Source organism: Mus musculus, chromosome 5, assembly GCF_000001635.26.
Source record: "Mus musculus strain C57BL/6J chromosome 5, GRCm38.p6 C57BL/6J".
In the NCBI taxonomy this organism is placed as follows: Eukaryota; Metazoa; Chordata; class Mammalia; order Rodentia; family Muridae; genus Mus; species Mus musculus.
In genome coordinates, this window is record NC_000071.6 from 88,308,660 (window position 1) to 88,330,639 (window position 21,980).

At 37.9% G+C, this 21,980-nt stretch overlaps 1 protein-coding gene across 1 annotated transcript; it reads left to right on the forward strand.

The window, feature by feature from the left end:
- The first annotated feature begins 8,652 nt into the window (after positions 1-8,652).
- Prol1 (proline rich, lacrimal 1) lies at positions 8,653-20,158 on the forward strand. The gene is made up of 3 exons (NM_008644.2): positions 8,653-8,738; positions 9,886-9,954; positions 19,148-20,158. The coding sequence occupies exons 2-3, from the start codon at positions 9,901-9,903 to the stop codon at positions 20,030-20,032; spliced, it is 939 nt and encodes a 312-aa protein (NP_032670.2). The 5' UTR covers positions 8,653-8,738; positions 9,886-9,900; the 3' UTR covers positions 20,033-20,158.
- Positions 20,159-21,980: the final 1,822 nt, after the last annotated feature.

Below are 21,980 nucleotides of genomic sequence, written 5' to 3' on the forward strand. Positions count from 1 at the left end.
AATTTTGGAGAAGGTACCATGATATGTTGAGAAGAAGGTATATCCTTTTGTTTTAGGATAAAATGTTCTGTAGATATCGGTTGAATCCATTTGTTTCCTAACTTCTGTTAGTTTGACTGTGTCTCTGTTTAGTTTCTGTTTCCACGATCTGTCCATTGATGAAAGAGTGCTGTTGAAATCTCCCACTATTATTGTGTGAAGTGCAATGTGTGCTTTGAGATTTACTAAAGTTTCTTTAATGAATGTGGTTGCCCTTGCATTTGGAGCATAGATATTCAGAATTGAGAGTTCCTCTTGGAAGATTTTACCTTTGATGAGTATGAAGTGCCCCTTCTTGTCTTTTTTGATAACTTTGGGTTGGAAGTCCATTATATTCGATATTAGAATGGCTACTCCAGCTTTTTTCTTCAGACCATTTGCTTGGAAAATTGTTTTCCAGCCTTTCACTCTGAGGTAGTGTCTGTCTTTTTCCCTGAGATGGGTTTCCTGTAAGCAGCAAAATGCTGGGTCCTGTTTATGTTACCATTCTGTAAGTCTATGTCTTTTTATTAAGGAATTGAGCCCATTGATATTAAGAGATATTAAGGAAAAGTAATTATTGCTTCCTATCACTTTTGTTGTTAGAGTTGGCATTCTGTTATTGTGGCTGTCTTTTTTTAGGTTTGTTGAAGGATTACTTTCTTGCTTTTTCTAGGGCGTAGTTTCTGTCCTTGTATTGGTTTTTTTCTGTTATTATCCTTTGAAGGGCTGGATTCATGCAGATATTGTGTGAATTTGGTTTTGTCATAGAATACTTTGGTTTCTACCTCTATGGTAATTGAGAGTTTGGCTGGGTATAGTAGCCTGGGCTGGCATTTGTGTTCTCTTAGGGTCTAAATAACATCTGTCCAGGATCTTCTGGCTTTCACAGTCTTTGTTGAGAAATCTAGAGTAATTCTAATAGGCCTGCCTTTATATGTTACTTGACCTTTTTCCCTTGCTACTTTTAATATTTTGTCTTTATTTAGTGCATTGTTTCTTCTGATTATTATGTATCGGGAGTTACTTCTTTTCTGGTCTAGTCTATTTGGAGTTCTGTAGGCTTCTTGTATGTTCATGGGCATCTCTTTCTTTAGGAATGGGAAGTTTTCTTCTATAATTTTGTTGAAGATATTTGCTGGCTCTTTAAGTTGAAAAATCTTCACTCTCATCTACTGTTATTATCCGTAGGTTTGGTCTTCTCATTGTGTCCTGGATTTCCTGGATGTTTTGAGTTAGGATATTTTTGCATTTTGAATTTTCTTTTATTGTTGTGTCCATGTTCCCTATGGAATCTTCTGCACCTGGGAGTCTCTCTCCCATCTCTTGTATTCTGTTGCTGATGCTCACATCTATGGTTCCTGATTTCTTTCCTAGGGTTTCTATCTCCATAGTTGTCTACCTTTGGGCTTTCTTTACTGTTTCTATTTCCCTTTTTAGATCCTGGATGGTTTTGTTCAATTCCATCTCCGTTTTGGTATTATTTTCCTGTAACTCTGTAAGGCATTTTGTGTTTCCTCTTTAAAGGCTTCTAGCTGTTTACCTGTATTTTCCTGTATTTCCTTCTTAAAGTCCTCTCTCATCATCATAAGAAGTGACTTTAGATCCATGTCTTGCTCTTCTGGTGTGATGGTGTATCCAGGACTTGCTATGATGGGAGAGTTTGGTTCTGATGATGCCAAGTAACCTTGGTTTCTGTTGGTTCTGTTCTTATGCTTGCCTCCTGCCATCTGATTATCTCAAGTATTTGTTGCCCTTAATATATCTAATTGGAGCCTGTCCTTCCTATAATCCCAGTTGATTCAGGACTCCTCAGTGTCCAGCTTTTTTTTGTGATCTTTTGCTTGTGGGTTCCTGTGAACTGGAGTTTCTGGATTTGTCAGAGTTCTTAGCTGTCAAGTTCCTCTGAGACCCTGAAATACTGGTGTGACCAAGCTCTTTTTATCCTGGGATCCTGTTCTCAGAGATCCTAGGCATGTTACAGTGCCTGGAAGTGTTGTCTCCTTTGAGGAGCGTGGAGCTCTCTGGTCAGTGGTCCTAAGATCGTGTGGTGAGTCCTCTAGTGACCTTGGGGATGTCTGCCAACTGTGCGCCCATGGTGACACGGTGCTGACACCGACCAGAAGGTCATCTTACCATTTTTAACTTACAAATTCTAGTGTGTAAAGTTTATGTGCACATTTTCTTTATTAAATTGTTGTGTAAAGAATTGTATGTAGAAACATAATTAAGGTTCATATAAGGTATATTTATAACAATTATAACATATATAAAATATAGCTGTATAAATAACTTGTGGGTTTGAGTTCCATGGATAATTCAATGCAAGTTAGTCCCACTGTAATTATTATCATGGTAATTTTACATACAATCCAAACTCCACACCTGCAACTTGGTTTCCATCTCTCCCTCACCCAATTTGGTTCTTAGGAGAAGGTCCCCTCGAGACCCTCGAATAACTGGACCTGCTGGTTGGGTCAACTCTTTACCATGTAACAATCATTTCATTTAATGAGATGGGAAATTCCAATAAACATCAGGGCACTGTAATTTTAATTTTTTTCAAATCCTATTTTTAATGATGGTTCTGTAAATGCTTTAATGTTGTAAGCCGGCCCAGAGCCTACATGAACCGGGTATTTCTGAAGGCAGGCTGGGGCTGATAGACACTTAGACTGCTAGAAAAGATAATGACGCCAAGACAAATGTTCTGATCAAGGCCCGAGACTTTACTCAGAGACTGTGCTTAAAAAGGGGAAAGTCTATCACCTGCCAATCCATTCTTGATGCCTGGAGCCAGCCTGCAGGATAGGATGTGACTCCAGAGTATCTCAGGGGCCTCTCAGCAGGTAGCAGTGTCTTGGAGGAGAGCAGCAGCAGCTGACAGAACAATAGAGCCATCTAGGTCTGAAGGCTCCACCCCAGGTGGTCTCATTCTCAGTGGCACCAAGGTTTGCATCAGCCCACTTCAGGCTGGGGGAGGCTACACTTTAAAATTCCATATAACACACCACCCACCATAAGTAGTAAAAAGAAAGGATTTGGGGGAAGTGGGCCTGTTTATAAAGGTTCTTTGGAGCAATTTCTGTCTGTCTTATCTGGAAATTGGCAGTTCAGTTCACAGGCTAGCAGGTAGCAGCAGCTCAGTCCACTTGAAAACACCTCACAGATACACCAACCATCCTGTTCCATAGAGTCAGGTTAGCAACAGTGGTGACAGGACCTAGTAAACACAGCCAGGCCTCAGCCTTGACTAGAGTGCTCAGGAGGGACCAACAGGAACACCAGGAGAAGTTCTTGGCTGTGCCTCTCTCAGGGAAGAAAAGATAAGTGAAGACACCAGATCCACAAGCATTGTACTGCTAGCTGTACCAGCAAGCCAAGCTCAGCCTCTGTCACTCCATTTATAGTGGTTTATGTTAGCAGAACATCCTCTCTCCTACATCTACTTCAGCAAAACATTCCTTCACAAGTTTGTCTTACCTCTTCACACCTGTATCCACTTTTTTTAAAAAAGTTCCTTCACATCTTTGTCCCAGCAAAAGACCATCTAACCAACGTTCCAAAGAATCTTAAATTTCCACCTCAGGGCACAATGATTCAGAATATTCTAAGTTCTGCATTTGGATTTGTTAAGGTTAAAATCCCCCTTTAATTTCTGTTATATTTTTTCACATAGTATGATAATATAACAAACTTAGCCCTTTATAAGTCTTGCTATATCTCATAATTGAATAGGTCAGATATCTCTACCATGGCATGAATTAGTGCTTCTTTAGTTCCCATGGATGAAATCAAGATAAGGGTAGAGATAGGTTCCTTCCTATCTGGAAGTTATAGGCATCATCATTTTGAGCTGCCTACACATCTCTCCTATACATCTGATCAAGACTTCAGTCATGCTTCAGACAGTAGACAAACAAGTTTACCAGTATTGGAGATTCTCAATTCCTAGTGATTTTTAAATGAAAAATATACTGAAGTAAGCATATTTAATATTTCAAGTTGACACCTTGAGACAATGCAGTTATTGGGAATGATAATGTCTAAGGAATTACTTTGGAAGAATTTGTAATAAGAAAAGAATGTTGCTTCGGGAGCAGGGCCAGAGGTGTATAGGGAACTTTTGGGATAGTATTTGGAGTGTAAATGCAGAAAATATCTCATAAAAAATTGTTTTTGGAAAAAGAAAGAAAGAAAAAAGAAGAGAATGTTGGATTTTAAGCCCATACGCTGGAAGAAAGCAAATGTACTAAGCAGAGATGGCACTGTAGAGATCATACAGTGATGACCTCACAGAATGACAAAGGAGGAAGCAAAGAGGAAGGCATATGTAATTATGTGTCAACTAAAAAACAGCAAAAGTTATACTTTTAAATTTAGTATCTAACTCATTGAGTGCATGCATATTTTGCTTGCTTTGCTATCTTAAGCCACATCTAGAGCCTGGTTTTGCTACCATTTATTAATTCCTCTTCTTTAATGATCATTTATTACTTCTATTTCCTCATCTAAGTCAAATTCGCCATCTAGAACAATGTCTCGGAAAGTTCTCTTTGTCCTCTCTCTGTTCTGTTCTGATCCCCCATGTCAGCTCCCACATTTTACCCCCTACTACCTTTCAGACTTTAACTATCACTTTCAGCATGGCTGGAACCAGCCACACTGTCTGGCTAGTCTCCTATTTGCAAATAGCCTGTCAACTTCTTTCCTATCCAACTTGAAACTTTAGAATCTTGTTCTCTAGTCCTCCTGATCTCACTATTAAATACCCTCTTAAATCCCACCTAACACTGTACTTATTTTTTAATTTCTCATTACTATTTGTAGATCAACTACTGTCATTTTCTGCCTCTAAGCTCATGCTGAGAAACATGTACTTAGAGATAGCACTTAGTAAATATTTAGTAATAATAAAAAATTCACAAATTGAGTAGCAACAACTAACAGCTATTGGACACTGTTCTCTGTTTAAAGGTGATTAGATAATAAACACATTAAAAAGTAAAAGATAAAAAAGGACATAGATTTCTAGAAGGATATGAATATATTAGATGTATCAACAATTTTAGGATATGAATATATTAGATGTATCAACAATTTTACAAGTCATGTACTATTTTCTCTTAATGAGGCTCAGATAAATAAAGTAACTTAGTACAAGCTCCTCATTAAAGATGGGCCTACATGATCACTCAAGCCTATCCACAGTCAGTACTCAAATTCTTGGCACAAAACCAAAATTCTGTAGCATATTCACACTGATTTTTATACAATTAAATTCCCCCATCCCCAGGCCTCACCTGCTCTCTCTCTGTCCCATGTAGACAACACAGCCAGGTAGACAAACACTTCTGCAAAAAACCATGAGTCTAAGCAAGCTGATGTACTAATATCCCTGGCACCTTCTATAGTTAGCATTCCTGTTCTTTGTATCCTGGGAAGCTCAAACGCAAAATTAAAGGTCACCCATTATTATGATGGACAAATAAAATATACAACTTTCAAATAAAAATAAAATTGTATTCGGAATGGAATTTCACAAAGAAGAGGACATTGTGTGTACCCATTCCTGTATCTCACTACAAAATCAAAGTCCACAGGAATTTCTTGGGTCTATTCACAAAGATGAAAACTGATCTCACCAAGCTTCCTGTTTGATATTCCTGTTTCCCTAATCCTCAATGCTCCCTTGTTACATTTGCTTCATAATGGAAGCACTGTGAAGCTATGTTTACTGTGATATCAGCTATCACCACCAGTTACAGATGTAGCAAAACCAGATCAGATGTGGCTTCAGAATATTTCCCATATGCCCCAATCATGACTGCAGCTTGAGGAATCATACTGATTGAGTGGTTATGGAATTTTTAACTGTCCAGAAAATCCTTTCTGAGCATATATCACAGAAACTCTTAAAGAAATGCTTACTAATTAACTTCAAAGACCTTAGTAAATTCCTAAAGTCAGGAAAATATTGGTCAAAGAAAAGAATTTTTCAAAGAGAGACAGGAAAGGGGGAAGAAGGATACTTTGAAATATCCCTGTATTATTTTCTGACAGCTCCTTGGTGTTTGGTGTATCATCACAACTGGAATATTAATTAGCACACCTAATTGTGCTGAGGCCTTACCTCTTCTTTGATATCATAAAGCACACATAGACAAGAGGTGGAGAAGGTGCTCCTAAAACAGAGAAGCAATAATTGATCAGTAACTTCCATTCTGCTTGTTTCATGCCTACTCTTGGGGAGAAATGAACATCCAACAACAAACTAAAGAAGTCATTCCAACTCATTCTAGCTGCCTCACTGAAGCAAGCACCAAAAAGCCGCATGGATGGAATTCTCCCTTCAGTGGACCTTCTACCCGCCTCCACATTTCCAGCCAGCATTCAACATACTGCATGAACCCCAGGATAACTATGAATGGAGCTCAGCACAAAATTGTAAACTTCCTTAACACATCATTAGAACTTTTTATTTTTTTATTTTTTGATAATTAGATGACACAATTCTCAAAGCATAAATTTTACACAGAAGAGTGTTGAGTCAAAGAAGAAGAAGGAGGAGGAGGAGGAGAAGAAGGAGGAGGAGGAGGAGAAGGAGGAGAAGGAGAAGGAGAAGAAGGAGAAGGAGAAGGAGAAGGAGAAGGAGAAGGAGAAGGAGAAGGAGAAGGAGAAGGAGAAGGAGAAGGAGAAGGAGAAGGAGAAGGAGAAGAAAGGTGGACTTTCCCTTTAACTCTAGCACCTCCCAAGAAGACCACATGCAGCTGGGGCAGAATTAAGTATAGCTGAGAGAGGGGCATAAGCAGAGGAGTGAGGAGCTGTAATCTCTGGTCAAATGACCCTCCACCACATTCAGTCTATGATAGTCTTGTTAGCTATTAGTAATCAAAGCTCTGTTAAAATTATATTGGAAAAAATTTGCCCAAAGAATCAAGTTTCACTTGATGTTGATTCAGATTTATAAGGGAAAAAAAGTTATCTAGTAACTGATCATATTTACTAACAACAGTTAGACTTTATCAACAGCTTGAATTTTCCTGTGCTAAAGGCAGCTGCCACTACAAATATTGTACTTTCAGAGCCAATTTTAATTAAAATTACTTTTGAGTAATGGCCTTTGTTTTTAATAAAAGTGTGGTTCTGCCTAATCTTTTGCTTCCTGTGACCCATGAAGAAACTATTTCAATCTGACAGCACTCATCCTATGTCCTCCACAATCAGTGATCCATACCATCATAAGTCACTTTAAAACAGTTGGCAGAAAATGTATCCAGGCATCAAAACAATTTCTACACCAAGCACAAAGAAGGGCTTTTTATCTTTTTAATGAAATGGCCTTGTGACTAGAGGACACACTGTTCGGGACATCCCCAGTGTTGGCTTAGAAGGTCATGGAAACATACAACCAGGTCGGGCAAAACAATCTTCAAGCCAGCAACCTTGCTGGAGTTCCAGATGCCACCTTTCCCATTAGCAAAGCTCCAGCAAGTCAGGGGAAGTGTGGGGCTAAAGATCAATTCTAACTCAATTCTTTCCTATAGTGATTCCATAATTTTAGAGAGGTTGTTACAAGGTCACATGAGCTAACGCTTCATGAGTTGGTTAGGATAATCTCTATTCTGGTGGGGCTAAACAGGTTTAAGCTGTTGGAGAATGAAGTCTAACAATCAGCAAAAAATGATTTTTCTCCCAAATAAGCAGACTGCATTGCATATGGCTACCTCCCTTCAGTACCTGGATTTATTTTAAACATAAAATTGTGTAAAATGCTATGATCTCTAAATGTAAATTTAAGTTGGATTAGGCAACTTTTCTGTAACTACCCTTCTCTTAGGCTGCAGAGATTATTATGCATTGGATCTATTCATCTTTTTCAGATAATAAAAATAGCAAGTGTTTACAGAACCTAAAATAAATTTTCTATGCTTAAAAATTAAAACTGTCACTAGCTACAGAAAAACATGTGTACAGTAATCCCCATCTTATCTATTTCAGTGACTCAAATGGGTGTGCATACTTTCTTTAAGTAAAGTTATACCTCTAGGAATGGAATATAAAATTAAGGTTAATTAACAATGTCTTTTATTGATTTTTTTCATCTCCTACAACCAAAGTCTTTCTGCTGTTTTCAAACCTTTTTAGTTTCCCACTCTTCAAAATCCTTCCTCCAAAATAAATGGCTTCACAAATAAAACAACTCATACTGTTTATGTCAGATATAATACATAAATCTAGCCATGTGGGAGCTCTAGGCTCAACAACATGGGATAATATATCACAAATAAAAATTTAACTTGTAACACTTGGGCTGTTTATAAAAGGTGTTTTCTCAAAATCTTCTGGAATGGGACTTGAGAATGAAATATTATAAATATCCCCCACATAATAATGATGTGTAGCTACATGTGAACCCCCTACACTGCAGAGTTCCAACCTGCTAGACAGTGCTGGGTCACAGTGCCATGGGTGGAATTGCCAAGGTGAGGGCTGCAACTATCACTTCTTTGTTTTAGTAAACATTATCAATACATCTTATCTTCTGTCAATCTTACTGTCCATTTACTAGGAATCAGAGAGTAGTATTTAAGAAGGGATGTGCTATATGAAAGTTCTCTTTCTTCTTGAATTTTCAACAGTAGCTAACCAAACTGAATATTTGGCAAAAGTAAGCTTAAGCAACAACTGACTGTTCCAAAGGAGAATCTCCTACCCAGGTGAGTACGTGTTTGTAAATACGTAAGAATTTTTGACTTTACAGTTCTGAGTTTTGCTCTTATTATGAAGCATTCTTATGGTTTTTAAGAAAAAGAAACATGTTACCCCAAAATTGCAAATGTCTTTTAAGGACGAAGTATTTTAGGTGGTAGAGCATACTGAATAAGATATGAGGGAGAGGGGATATGAAGACCTGGCTAACTGCACAATGGTCACCCAATTTTTACAATCTGATGGTTTCTCAGCTGATGTGTTTTAGTGGTCTCTACAGTAAATTATGAGTATAAGAACTTTGAAGACATAAACATAGATTAGCGTTGCTACTGTTCCTGTTAGAGTTACATTTCTTATGTAACTTAAGCTACTTTTAAGACAGCACAATAGCACTTTACAGAGACAATAACAGCTGCTGCATCTGTAGACTGCTCTTCCTATACTAACAGAGGGCAAAAAGATGACTAATATACTAACATAATATTAGTAGTTGAGCTTTGCATTCTCAGAATCATTTCCACAATACTAGGATACACTCTGGCGTTATTGTTCGTTTAAAGTCCAAACTTTTACACCCAATTCACAGGCTGATTAGCCACAATTGGCTTTTGAGAATCACTTGAAATAAAGGCATATGAGAGTAATATTCATACCATTCAGTAGACTGATATGAAGGAGAGTGGTGATGATAATACCTCAATAATTTTACCAAAATATTATTTTCACAATAATCTATCCACACTGACAATACCTAGACTCAAATATATAGCAATCTATAAGGTTTACTAGCTTCAAGTAAACATCTCCAAAGTACAAAGAAGCTATTTCATCCTAAAGTACTTGTCCTAAAAGTAACAAGGATCGTTTTAATATACTTTTGCATGAGAGCAGTCCTTTAAATAACTATTTGAGTTCTCTTACAAAAAATAAGGTAAGTACTACCCTGTTATACAAGACCACACACATAACAACATTGTTGAGTGTATACATTGTTATCTCCTCTAAAATGCATGAGCATCACTAAATGTGGTACCAGCATTTGTTCACCATGTTACATGACGAGGGTCAGAATGCCTTCTAAGATTTCATTTTAAATTAAGAAAAATGCCGTCTACTGACATGACTAACTGTGTGCAATCACTGACCTTTCAGGAGCAACATTAAGAAATGAAAAATGAAATGTTCATCTTGGGCCTGTTGGCTCTTACTTCATATTTCATGGTAAGTTCCCCTAGAGGCAAATATCCCTGACTCACTTATTTGTAAAACTTCAAAAGACTTCTTATATCTTTGTTTTTGTTTTTTAACTAGCAGTAGCCTTTTTCACTTCAGCCATGGTGTCAGGCTCAATGTTCACTATGGACAGGCTTTGATTTCTCCTTCTGTTTCACGCGTGTTTACAGATTGTGAGGCCAGTGAGTACAGCGAGGAAGAAAATATGAACATAAAGGAACAAGATAGGCCAGGTGGCTTTGGAAGGAGCACTCTAGCACTTATCTAGAAATATCTCTTCTTTTTTATTTTCAAATAGTGCAAGTTAATGTTTGCTGAATGTTTTGAGACTATAATAATGGTAATATAAATAAGTGAACTCACATGATAAATTCCCTGAAAGGGTAGCATGCAGTACTGACACAAATTAATGATTATTGCAATAGTTTGTCATGGAAACACTTATAAATAAAATTAAAGAGCCTCTCTGATTCCTAAAAGTATGCTGGCCATAGATAAAGCATTCCTATTAAATTACTTAAAGTAAATATAGAAACAAAAATCATAAGTGAAAAGTTTGACCGACTGGACTTTCTCCTCAGCACTATCATTCACTTAATAAACAGTGTTAATTCAAACTGTTGAAATTTGGGTTAAGCTCTGAAAAAAAAAACCTAATAACAAACACCCTAAAAACATATAATATAAAATGATTGGCAGGTCATAACGAGAACACACACAAAAACATCAGTAGAGTTATACAAATCTTAGAGAACAGTGGCCTCAGTATATATTGTCATAAACTAGAGTGCAGAGAAGACAGAATTTGGAAGGCTGAAGGTCTGTTTTGCATCGTAGCAACTGTTGACCATATACTGTGTACTGAGCCTAGGGCTGTGTAACAGAAGCACTATTGCTGATTTTAAAATGGAGATCTTTATTGAGTCTTTATTAGATACTATCCACCTAAGAGAACTATTTCAGTATCCATCTACATTACACAATAGACAAACAAAGGTCAAGTAGCAGTCTAGTCATATGAGCTAAGGAGCAATATGCTTTGAAACTTCCTGTGACATTTAGATGACTGTAGAGATGAGGTTGAAGTAGAGGGGTGTTTTATTCCATAGGACAGCTCTCTCAGAAACATTTGCTTTACTATTAAAAATATACGTCTCTGGACTCTATCTCAGACCTGAGAAAATAAAGCCTGGCAATGCAGCAAAGCCGCATGGGTACCTTATGTGTGCTGGAATCCAAAACTATTTCAATCAATTTTCTTAAGATTAAGTTGGTATAGCGTCATAGCTTCATAAGGCATATAAAGAGACCCCTCATTGAGGAAAATATGTAATAAAGAAAAAAAGAAAAGAAAAAAAAGAGACCCTTTAATATAATTCAACTAAAAGTAATACACCATATGAAAAAATCTAACTGAATGATTGCCAAATTTATTCTGCTGAACTAAACTACATTTTGGTAGCAATCCCTCAAATATAAGTTGCATTAGTAAGTTTTGTCTGAGCTTCCAAAATGTTAGTAGAACATAAATCAAATACTCACAGACAAGTAAATAGGCAGACAGAACACAATGGAGCAGAGTGTCCAACAGTGCCTGCCAGGTATCAATAAAGGAGATGGTGGCATTGTACTCTCTTTACCAGTCTCTATCCCATTAGTAGATAGACAATGTTTGGGGAGCCTTGCATGGAGCATTGGTCTTAAGAAATCTTGACAATTGTATGTTTTTCATGATTTTAATTTTAATTAGCATATGAAAAGACTGGTTTCCTCAAAGCACGTTCACTGTAAATTTTTACTGTGCAAACCCAAGCTATAGGCAAGTGCTACTTAAAACTATGTTTCTGGGATTTTTTTCTTTTTTTTTATTAGATATTTTCTTTATTCAAATGTTATCCCCTTTCCTGGTTTCCCCTCCGAAAACCCCCTGTTTTTCTAGTCTAAAAGACTATAGAAATCTGTTATATTAAACCAGATGGTTCTAAGTATTTAAAAGTATCAATTTAGAAGATATTTTTTTCATATAAGAATAAAATATTCTTTGATAAATAAAAATCTTAAAACATAACTTTTAAAATTATACTAGCAGCAATCTCTTATTGTATTCATTGCTTGATGGAGAAGGTTCTCAGATGTCTATACTTGTTAAGTTAAATTTTTGCCACATTAAGAAAAGCTGTAAAAAAAAAGAAAAAAAAAGAAAAAAAGAAAAGAAAAGAAAAGAAAAGAAAAGAAAAGAAAAGCTGTTAGCCCAAAGTCATAAGTTAAAAATCTTAACTCTTGGCCTGATAAAGAAACTTAATTAAACTTAGGATTTAGAACATTTACTATATCAGTAGTTATCTGTATGAGATCAGAGCTACCTAGGATTTATCAGGTTCACATTTGTATATTTGCATACATAGGGTCATTATAAACCTCACAAAAAAATCCTAGCAAAGTGGGTATTTTAAATGTTGTAATAAATGGTACAGAGCTGGACCAGAGCTAATCTAAATTGGTTAAATGAATGAGTGGCTGAATCACTGGGGAAGTGGCTCCCAAAGTTAACCAACACCTTACAGATTCCTCCTATCTGCTATTGTGTGAGAAAAAGCGAATCAGAAATGTGATCCGGGGATGGATTACAAGCCTGACATAAAAGTGAGGACCACTACAATTAATGAGGTGTCCCTACTGTGCCCAAGACATGGACAGTGGAGGCACACATGCACAAATCCTCCATTTCCAGCCCATATCCTTCATCTCTAGCCCAGATCCTCCAGCTCTAGTACAGATCTACCATCTCTATCACAGAGAATGTGGTTTGCAGCAATCTCTAGCCACTAATATGCTGACCATTTCTCATTCTCAAGAATAAGAAATAGAAGCCTGAAAAAATAAAGCTTAACACAGGGAACTATAATTAAAACAGAATATGGAATTAGCTATGTTTAAAAATAAATAAATAGAACCAGAAGGGATGCGGTGGCAGTGGCGCATGATTTTAACCCCAGCACTCAAAAGGAAGAGGCGGTGGATCTCCGGGAGTTCATGGCCAGCCTGGTCTACAGAGTGAGGTCCAGGACAGTCAAGGCTTCACAGAGAAACCCCGTCTTGAAAAAAACTGGAATTAATTAATTAATTAATTAATCCCTTAGTATTCTGAACTATATCAAGTATATATACTTAAATAACATGAACCATACAATGTGTCAAGAGTTTACGAATTCAATATATGCTAATAGGAATATTATATATAGGGACTGGAGAGATGGCTCAGTGGTTAAGAGCACTGCCTGCTGTTCTAGAGGTCCTGATTCAATTCCAAGCAACCACATGGTGGTTCACAACCATCTATAATGAATTCTGATGACCTCTTCTGGCATGCAGGTGGATATGCAGATAGAGCACTCATATACATTAAATTCAAAAATAAATCTTTAAGATATTTTTTATATTAAAACCTCTTTGAACTTACAAAACTCTGACAATCATTCAAATCCCCTGAAGATTTTGTGCACGGCCACAAGATTCTAAGGTTTCATCGGGCTCTTAGATAATTCTGATGCTGATGCCACTGGAAACAAAATCTGGAGTATCTAGTTCTTGAGATCCCAAATAAGACTGAGATGAGGAAATATTTCTTAAGGTTTGTAAAAATGTCCCCCTAAAATCTCTATAGTGACAAAAGAACTGGAACTTTGAAATAAAGTAAGAGAACCTGTTTGTCACTGACTTATGCAATTCACTGACCCCAGAACACTTACATGATCACCCACTACTCATCAGTCTATTCCAGATGCATAACAACTGTTAACAACAACAGCAGCAAACACATACAGCTAACAGCATCAAGAAGCATGGGGAAGACAGGCCATAAACTAAATCTGCAATCCAGGATAGGAATGGGGAGTGTTTAGAGGATGTGAGGGAATATATCCGTCTTTATAGACACTAATATGCACAGTATGGAGTGAGTAAATTCATAGGATTTCATGGTCTTTCTCTCGCGGTAATGTGTAATAGTGTACCACGTCAGTTCACATCCTCAGAAACATAACTGCAACTATGATTCCTTCTGTTTCATACAGAATACTTAGTGAGAGAAACAGAGACAGAAACAGAGAGAAACTTCTAATGTATTTGAGCATTTGAAATTCTCACTTGCTTAATTCCAGTTACTTATTAAGTCATACTAGGAGTACAAAGAAGAATAGATAAATACAAAGTCTGATTTCAGGGAGCTGATGGCCTCATTGAAGACACTGAATGGATTGGTAATAACACCCAGGGCAAGAGTCGATAAACTTCTGAAGCTGGATAGACTGTGCCCCCACCAGCAACTGGTCATCTGGGCCAATGAAGCTCCTAATTTAACATAGCTATGTTTCAATAAAACTACCAAAACAAGCAAGTCAGAATTGGCCCATAGCTTAGTTTTGTCTATTCTAGGCCTACAGAAACTCTTAATAAGGCAATAGGGGACACACACACACACACACACACACAAACCTAATATTCTTATAGCCTCTGTTTTATAAATGAGAAAGTAAAAACACAGATAATAAATAACTTACCCCAGTTCTCATAATATGTCAATCATAAAGTAAGATAACTGTTTTTACTTACACACATATGTCCTGTCTCTCGCTACACAGAACTAACGATGATCACCCCTGTTCTAAGAGCAATGCCTCAAGTGCTGCAAACTATCACATGCCTCTCCCCTATGAATTTTCATCCTGCAGTTATACACTCTATATAACCTATAAGCTTCAAGGTTCTCCTTTCTCTATTGGCTATTTCCACTAGCACATGCATGTGGGGTAACATCACCTTAATGTTTGTTTAACTCTCCACTAGACTTACACTCTTCTAAAAATGGCTACTGACCTCTGGAAAGAACTACATCTGCCCTTATTCTATGGCTTTCTCCTAAACCTTTCTCGGACTGATTTTGCTCTCGTGATTTGGAATAAATTACTCTTGTCAAACAGTTGATTGTCACTTCTCATGATGGTGATACTAATGGTATTTAATATGACTATTGTCTCCTATGTAATACTAGGTCTTTAGTTTTACTCCATTCTTCTGGCTGTTGGTTTTTATGCCTACCTGAATGAACACTCTCTGCTTTCTGCTAGTCCAGATATATCTCCTCTTTATGAAATTTAAATGTCAAGAGTACCCCAGGTCACTGTCCCTAAACCATTTTCTTCTGCATCTTTAGCTACAAATCTACTTACATATGTCAAAAAATACTTTGTAATCATCCTTCACTCTATCGCTTTCCAGATACACTACTTCAGCAAATGCTTTCTTCAAACCATAACTTGATGTTAACCATGTCTGATCACCCTCCTGTTACAGGTCTAAACCGAACACCATAATTCCTCACCTATTCTGCAGCAGTATCTGCTTCAAAAATTTACTTTAGAAAATCCACAACTAAACTTTCATTTAATCCAATCTGGTAATTGAATGAATATCTCTTAAGGATAAATATTCAGTGGTGTGCTTATTCCTGTATTCTGTATTTCCATATCTCAGTGCAAAGCATTTTAGATCCCTCATCCTCTCTCAAGAACTCATAGAAAGATCGATTACCCAAGAGCACATGTAATGATCTGACCTAGAAACTACTTGTACTAATTTCTCAGATTTAATGAGTGTCTACTCTTGCACTTTTAAAATATTCTAAGCATCAGGAACTAGCTTTTATTATTTATGGCTACCTAAGGGTTAAAATAATGTTAGAGGATAGAAAATTCCTTACTCAACAATTAAGCAATTTTAAACAATTCCATTTACAACTATTTTCTTAAAGTTACTTTAGACCAATGTATTCATTCTTCACTCATTAGTTTTGAGCTCCTACCACATATCAATCATTACTCTACATATTTTAATTATAATAATAAATTCTATTAAAATCTCACTCCCCAAGGGTACATTGAATCATTCTTAAGAATTTAAAGTCATCAAATATTAAAGTTACAGGGAAAATATAATTATATTTGAATGTAGACAAAATATATAATAGTAATAGAAGTGATAGTCAAAGCTCCCATTTTAAGAACTAACTGTATAATAAAAATAAGTTGGTGTTTTACTCAGCAATTAAGTATGACACCTATAGTATTGTGACTATTCTCTCATAAATAATTTTTAAAACACAAATGTTTGATTTTTATTATATTCTAATCAGCCTACCCTTTTAGTGGTATATTAATTAAGGAATGGGTTTATTTAATATCTGGGCTTTTAAGTGGTATTAGACACTAAAAGAATGTAGCCAGAGATAAAAGAGAAACTTAAGGATCTCAAACATCAAGTTGTCAAAGGGGAGGACTGAGGATGAGAAATAAAGAGGACAGATAGCTAGGACTGGGAAGTTGCTGATGATCATACCAAGCAAATGTGTTAAGAAGTACAGCATCTTGGGCTGGAGAGATGGCTCAATGGTTAAGAGCATTGAGTGTTCTTCCACAGGTCCTGAGTTAATTCCCAGCAACCACATGGTGGCTCACAACCTTCTGTAATAGGATACAATGTCCTCTTCTGATGTGTCTGAAAACAGTGACAGTGTACTCACACACATAAAATAAATAAATCAGAAGAGGAGGAGGTAGTGAGGAAGAAGAAGAGGAAGAAGAAAAAGAAGCAGTGAAATTGGTAGCAATAATAATAATAATAGTAATCATAGTGGTGGTGGTGGTAGTAGTAGTAGTAGTAGTAGTAGTAGTAGTAGTAGTAGTAGTAGTAGTAAAACATCTTAGAAGTACTTGTAGAGGGATAATTGGCACTCAACAGAAAGCTAAATCAAATAATGTGGCAAAGAGAACACAGGATAGAGGCCTCAAACACAGCTGCTGCCTTGGGTCTGATAACCAAAGCCCTCAAAGGGAGAAAACGAGACTCTCAGGAATGAAAACTGCAACCTTCAAGTCACAGGCTCTAGCCCCAGACTGGACCTTGCCATGTCTGCTCTAGAACAAGGACACAGAACTAGTGGTCACTTTGTCCTTTAGTCAAGGCCTCCAAGAAAATCTTGGCAAGGTCTGCTTACCAAAGCTGGAGCAGTCAGTGAGAGCTTACATCTGATCCACAAGCACAAAATAAAGAGAAAGAAACCTAACTGGGAATAACAAGCATTTCTGAACTGTCAAAGCCAGCCCCACAAGAACACACCCCAGCAAGGCCACACCTCCTGATCCTTTCCAAATCATTCTACCAACTGAAGGCCAAGCATTCAAATAGATGAGCCCGTGGGGGCCATTCTCATTCAAACCACCACATGGAGTTTACTTTCTAGGCTCCTGTCCACTTTGTACTGGATCCCACACAAATACACATGAGTTAAAACCTAGAATCTGCATGCAAGGGAGTACATGTAGTATTTGTCTTTCTGGGTCTGGGTTATCTCACTTAATATAATTTATTTTCCATTCTACTAATTTCCTGTAAGTATATAATTTTACATAGATACAATGAGATTTTATTCAGGTATCACATTTTCATTATTCATTCAACAGTTTATAGACAGATAAATGGGCAGATATATAACCTCTATGCTATTAAAATCTATTTCCGATCAATAACCCCAAGTTACTACTCACTATGTTTCATCTGGGCTGTTCTTAATTCTGACTGGACCGCACTCATGGCCATGGTTTTCTTTACTCCTATTCCATGGTGTCTTTCTTCTTTCCTCTCCCTCTCCTTCTCCCTCTCTGCTTCCTCTCTCCCTTCTCCCTCTCTTCCTCACCTTCTCCCCTTCCTCTACCCCTCTCCCTCTCTCCCTCCCCTTCTCCCATCCCTCTCCCCGTCCCTCTCCCGTCCCTGCCCCTCTCCCTCATCCTTTCCTTCTCCCTACCTCTATCCCTCTCCCCCTGTCTATCTCTCCATGGTCTCCTCTGATCCCACACACACACACACCTGAACCCCAATCTTCACCTATCTCAATTCTGCCTGGATATAGGCTGTAGGCTGATTATTTACTAGTAATAAATAACTTGGGTTGCAAGATCACATAGCCTTACTTGGGTCTATAGTTCAGACACTTTCCTCTCTGGGGCAACCAGGCCTTGGGGGCCTGCATCTAGCATTACAATGCATAACAACAGACCAAACCTCAAGATTCCTTTGATTATATGCCCAGTAATAGTATATCTAGGCCCCATATTTTTTTTTAATTTAATGTATTTTTTTTACTTGTTCACTTTACATCCTGTTCACTGCCCCCTCCTGGTCACCCCCTACCATGATCCTTCCCCCACACCCATGCCCTTCTCCTCTGAAAGGGTGGAGGCCCCCTGGATATCCCCCAACCTGGCACTCCAAGTCTCTGGGAAGCTAAGCTCTTCCTCTCCCACTGAGACCAGATAAAGCAGCCCAGCTAGAACATATCCCACAGACAGGCAATAGCTTTTAGGACAGCCCTACCTCTACCTTCACCCTCCAACCCCCCTCCAGACATTCAGAACGCACATGAAGATCAAGCTGCACATCTGCTACTTATATCCAGAGGGGCCTAGGTCCAGCCAACGTAGGTTCTCTGGATAGTGGTTCAGTCTCTGAGAGCCTCAAGGGTCCATGCTAGTCAACTCTGCTGGTCTTCATGTGGAGTTCCTATGGCTATAATCCTTCCTCCTACTCTTCCATAAGAGTCCCCAAGCTCCACCCACTATGTGTTGAAATAAAATAAAATAATCACAAGACATATTTATATATAATAAAATAATAAGTTTTAATGTTCTACAGCACAGAGGTGACTATATTTTATAAAAACCAAATATATACTTTATGAATAACTGAAAGAGAGGTGCTCAAAGTCTCCAAAAACCAAACATGTGATCAATGTGTGGATTGAGGTATTGCCTATATTTCACAAATATATACTATATAAATGCATATATATATATATATATATATATATATATATATATATATATATATACATACATACATACACACACACAAAGAGAGAGAGTTCATCAAAATATTCTTAAATGTTTAACATGAAAATATTAACTACCCTTATTTGACCATTATGTGTTGTATACGTGTATAGAATAATACTTTATCCCTCTAACTTATACAATAAAAATAATAATTAATACAAATATTGTTACATATGCTAAAGTTTGAAATTCAAATGATGGGATTTAAAAGATTCTTTTTCCTTTTATTGCCACAGCCTGGTGAAAGTCATCACAAGTCAAGAAGTTCACAATTCCCTGTCAGAAAATATCTAGAAGACCCAAGATATCCAAGATATCCAAGACCACATTATTCCTATGGTTTCATTCCAAGCTCTCCAAAGTTTCCAAAAGACAATCAATGGTATAAGATGTGCCCTCCAGGAACTACCTTAATGCTGATCAGTCGCCGTTCTCCTAAATTTCTATGCATTCCTAAAAGACAGATTATCTCTGATAAAACGAAACCAAATGCAACCACACCAGCACCTACCACCAAACCTACCACAAATGCAACTACACCAGCACCAACCAACAGAACTACCACAAATGCAATCACACCAGCACCGACCCCCAAACCTACCACAAATGCAACCACACCAGCACCAACCAACAGAACTACCACAAATGCAACCACACCAGCACCGACCCTCAAACCTACCACAAATGCAACCATACCAGCACCAAACAACAGAACTACCACAAATGCAACCACACCAGCACCGACCACAAAACCTACCACAAATACAACCACACCAGCACCGACCACCAAATCTACCACAAATGTAACCACACCAGCAACAACCACAAATGTAACCACACCAGCAACAACCACAAATGCAACCACACCAGCAACAACCACAAATGCAACCACACCAGCAACAACCACAAATGCAACCACACCAGCAACAACCACCAAATCTACAACAAAAGAACCTACTACTTCACCTAAGCCTAGCACCTCTACAGCCATACCTACAACAACTAAGTCTGCAAATAGTACTTCCTCTACTACAACTAGTACTACCATCCAAACTACAGCTCCAACATTTGCGGAAGTGTTTTGGAAGTTCTTTCAGCAGATCTTTAGGTTAAAGAAATGATAGGATAGTCTCCAAACTTTTCTGATCTCTTAGGATAAAAAAGCCTCAATGATGATTTTGAAGAAATCAACCTGATATATAATTGGAAAAATCAAACAAATAAAAATAATTTGAGCAAGGAAATGAGTCTCTTGTTGCTCTGATGACTACCATACTACCTTGTGTTTTATCATTTACCACCAATGCTAAACAGGTTTGGTAAAAATATCTGTATACATATTTCTATTTTAAGTTGAATGAGTTTAACTTAAAAAAAAAAACAAGAGCAATTAAGACATTCAGTCTTTTTCCAATGAAACTGGTAAGTTATGTAGGCATGGTCAGGCAAAGGAAATATAAAAATAAAATAAAATGAAATGAAATGAAATAAAATAAAATAAAATAAAGCCTAGAAGAAACGCAGAGAGACCCATCTTCCCTGCTTGCTGAGTCCTCTGAAGCAAGCAGACCTGGCCTAAGCAGCCTACTATCCCAGGGAGACCTCCATTCTTCCCTCACCTCTCCTTTCCTCTTCATCAGACCCATGGATCCTGAGCCATACAGGTAAGCTTCCCTTCCCCACCCATCTTCCCTGCTTGCTGAGTCCTCTGGCCATTCCTACCTGTTGTGAGTACCCTGTTATCCCAGGTGGACCTGGATAACAATCTCCAATCTCCTGCCATCTCTCTACCCACCTTCATTGGACCTGTGGCTCCTGAAAAATACAGACCTGCAGATTCAGAACCATATCTGACAAAGATACCTGTCAGAGGTCTGCCACAACCATCGGGTCAACCTCTTCCCTGGACCTGCACGGACAATCAGCAGGGACCCAAGGCAGGAGAGAGAGAAAGAGTGGGAGGGACAAGAGACACGAAGAATGAGAGCAAGTCAATCATACTGATCAAGCTCTGGAAACTTTATTTAGGAGTGGCAATATAAGCATAAGCAAGAGGCGGCTCCAAGGAAGGGGGTAAGAGCCCGGGGACTCTGAAGGTCAGGTGGCAATCTTCAGCTCCTGGAACCAACGGTCACAGTGTCCTCTCTTCTCACAAACATTCTTACTGTTATGACCACGAATGTTCTCTCAGGATTGTTTATGTAAGCTAGAAAATATCCACAAGGCTGAGGCCAAGGCTGAGGCCATGGCTCCCAGCAAACCTCCCTCAAAATACCCACTACCACAGGAACATCCAGGAACCAAAGCCATTCAGATGGCTAAAGGTCCTCGAAAGAACACAATCAACAAAAGCTAGGGCAATATGACACCTTCAGAGCACAGCTACCCTACTACACCAAGCCCTGGATATCCTAACGTAAACACAAGAAAATGACCTTAAATCCAGTCTGATAAAAACAATAGAGGCCTTTAAAGAAAAAATGAATAAATCCTTTAAAGATATATAGGAAAATACAATTAATCGGGTGATGGAAATAAATAAAACTGTGCAAGAAAATCAGAGGGGGAAAAGCAGCCTCCAAGACTGTGTGTTGCACATGGATATAAACTACTACTAAATAATATGGCCCTCAGCAATGGAAAAGAAGACAGAACTTCTAACATGCACACATCCTGTGTTTTATCACAAAAGCTCACAAGCAAGGAAACCCACCTGCTATAGTTTATATGGTTATCCACCCAGCATATAGAACTAACTGGAGAAACAGGCTATTGAATTGTTAGCAAAAGTGAACATCTTGTGGACAAATAAGCACCCAAGGGAAACTGTAAATGTTCTTTTGCTTCCTATGTAGAAAATGTCAGAAATAAGAAAAGAATAAGTTATATCAGCATGTTATTTACCTTTCTAAGAAGATTAATATATCATACAATGCTGCGTGTCGTTTTATGCTCTACCCGCGTTAGCTCCGAAAAGTGAGCTCGATACCAGCCCCCTCCCAACTTCCCTTAAGTCTGCAGATAAAAGACATTCATATAGTTTTTTCCTTTACAACTTGCCTTCTTGGC